Source organism: Morone saxatilis, unplaced genomic scaffold (genome assembly GCF_004916995.1).
Source record: "Morone saxatilis isolate NCDOM2014 unplaced genomic scaffold, NCSU_SB_2.0 Contig19, whole genome shotgun sequence".
NCBI lineage: Eukaryota > Metazoa > Chordata > Actinopteri > Moronidae > Morone > Morone saxatilis.
In genome coordinates this window covers 16,807,516-16,809,504 of record NW_023339751.1, presented here as the reverse complement: position 1 = coordinate 16,809,504, position 1,989 = coordinate 16,807,516, and the positions used below count along the sequence as shown (strand labels likewise).

Here is a 1,989-nt window from a genome sequence, read left to right as displayed (position 1 = left end):
ACACACACACACACACACACAGTAGACACAGACATCTACATTTGTATGCAGAGACAATATCTGTCTGTGCATGCACCCAGAGACAACAATCGTTTCCAAATCATTAGGACGCCTGTGAATTAGTTATTCTTACATTATGTCTCTGCTAAAGAACACAGTGGAGGACAACTTTGCATGAGGAAGCTTTTTGGCTGGTTTGGGCATGTTGAATGTTGTTGTTTTTTTTACAAATTTGAGCAGTTCTGACAAAACTCTTACTCAAAATTTGTTCATTTTTATGCTGTTAAGGTGATGAATAGACTGATAGTCTGGAAATAACATCCATTCAAGCGCACAAATGATTCCCTTGAAGTAGGAACTACACGTTGTCTGGCCTGACGGAGATCTAATCTAAGATTAGTTTCGGTGGGGACATAATCTTGAAAACACTGTGTAAAATGAACAGACTATGAAGTAATCGAAACCTCTTAACCTTCTTACAATAAAAGAAGACCTCTCAGCATTCAGGATCAACACCGACCTTATGACGCCAGCCACTCTGTCAAATTAGATGTTACGTTTGTGCAACATTTAAATACTTCCCCTTGCTCTTTTTCTTCTAACTGGCCTGTGTTGACCATAAAGCCTTTGTCTGGCAAGGGATTATAGCACTTTAAAAAAGGAAGCTCTATTATTCATAGGCAGAATTTTAAAAGGCTGGGGTTTGTGAGTAGGGGTTTGTGTGTGTGTGTGTTCCTGTGTGTGTGTGTGTGAGACGTAATGTAACATCCCAGCAGCCTGGTGTTGTGTGAGGAATCATGATGTAGGGAGGAAATGGACTGCGGGTATCATCACTTATCCTCCCTGCATGGTCACTGTTGTTCTTTCAGCATCATGTTTGAGGCTTGAATACAGTCCCAATAATCACATGGGTTGACCACTATGAGCATATACTCAGTGATCACTATATAATAAAATAGATAATGAATAAATAACTGTAAAAAAAGGACAATAATACACTCCTGATATAAGGACATCCACAACAAATGTACAAATTATGGAACAAAAGTTAAATTAAGAGGAAGTTTCACAATCAGTGCGTATCGGTACAGTAAACTGTATTTTCAGAAGACTGATCACAGACGCCTTGTGACAGTAAGAGAAACAAAAAAAAGAGAACTACAGTAGAAAACAAGATCAGGATTAAAAGTTACTGTCTAATTTCAGAAATTGTTTTTCTAGCTGATAAAGTCAGGGCACTCACAGTTCCTGTCGAAGGCGTCTGATCTTGGCCTTGGCATCAGCCAACTCCACAGAGAGGTGCTGCCTGCTTTCGGTCCTCCTCATACTGGGGGAGTCACCGGGAGACTGGGTAGGACAAGGAGCCAGTGGAGACAGCTGCACACAGTCTCTCTCCTGGGTTAACTCCACTATAGTCTGGATGGAGAGAAGAAAAGAGAGAGGGCAGATAGTGAGATTTCTAGCTGTGTAGATGAGTGTAAGAGCCCATTAAATAGAAGTCGGAGTGTGTAACCTCAAATTTGACTCTGGGGAAAAACTAATGCACTACAAAAATTGTTTTGAATCTGTATTTAGGGGAATTGATACAGAAGTAACCTGTATTGCTAGTTTCTGTAACGGCGACAATTAGAAATAGGGTTGAACTAGCACGGATGGACTAGAAACCAAAAGGAGAGCAGATTTATGGATTCACCAAAAGCCCCTCCACGCCACCATCAAAAACTAGAACACAGGCATTAAGGCAAAAAGTGCATCCACAGTCCCACACACAGCCTATTTTGATCTAGTACCCGTGACAGGAAATGGGATTTTAATTGAGAGCGGCTGGACTACACAGTGATAATCTGGAGGCTATTAGAACCCCTGACACACACACACACACACACACAAAGATCAGCTATATCAGTCATGGGCATCTGCACCCTATGGGTTGGAAACTCATTTAATGACGCATATACTCTAAGTAAAACACACACACACACACACACA

The 1,989-nt window shown here is 41.1% G+C and overlaps 1 protein-coding gene across 1 annotated transcript in view; it reads right to left on the bottom strand.

Moving 5' to 3' along the window:
- LOC118329327 (girdin-like) overlaps positions 1–1,989 on the bottom strand; it is a gene marked incomplete in the record, with an annotated part of 71,689 nt that overhangs the window by 29,772 nt on the left and 39,928 nt on the right. The window contains 1 exon segment of the mRNA XM_035663451.1: positions 1,244–1,416. Within this exon segment, the coding sequence (XP_035519344.1) occupies positions 1,244–1,416 (173 nt within the window).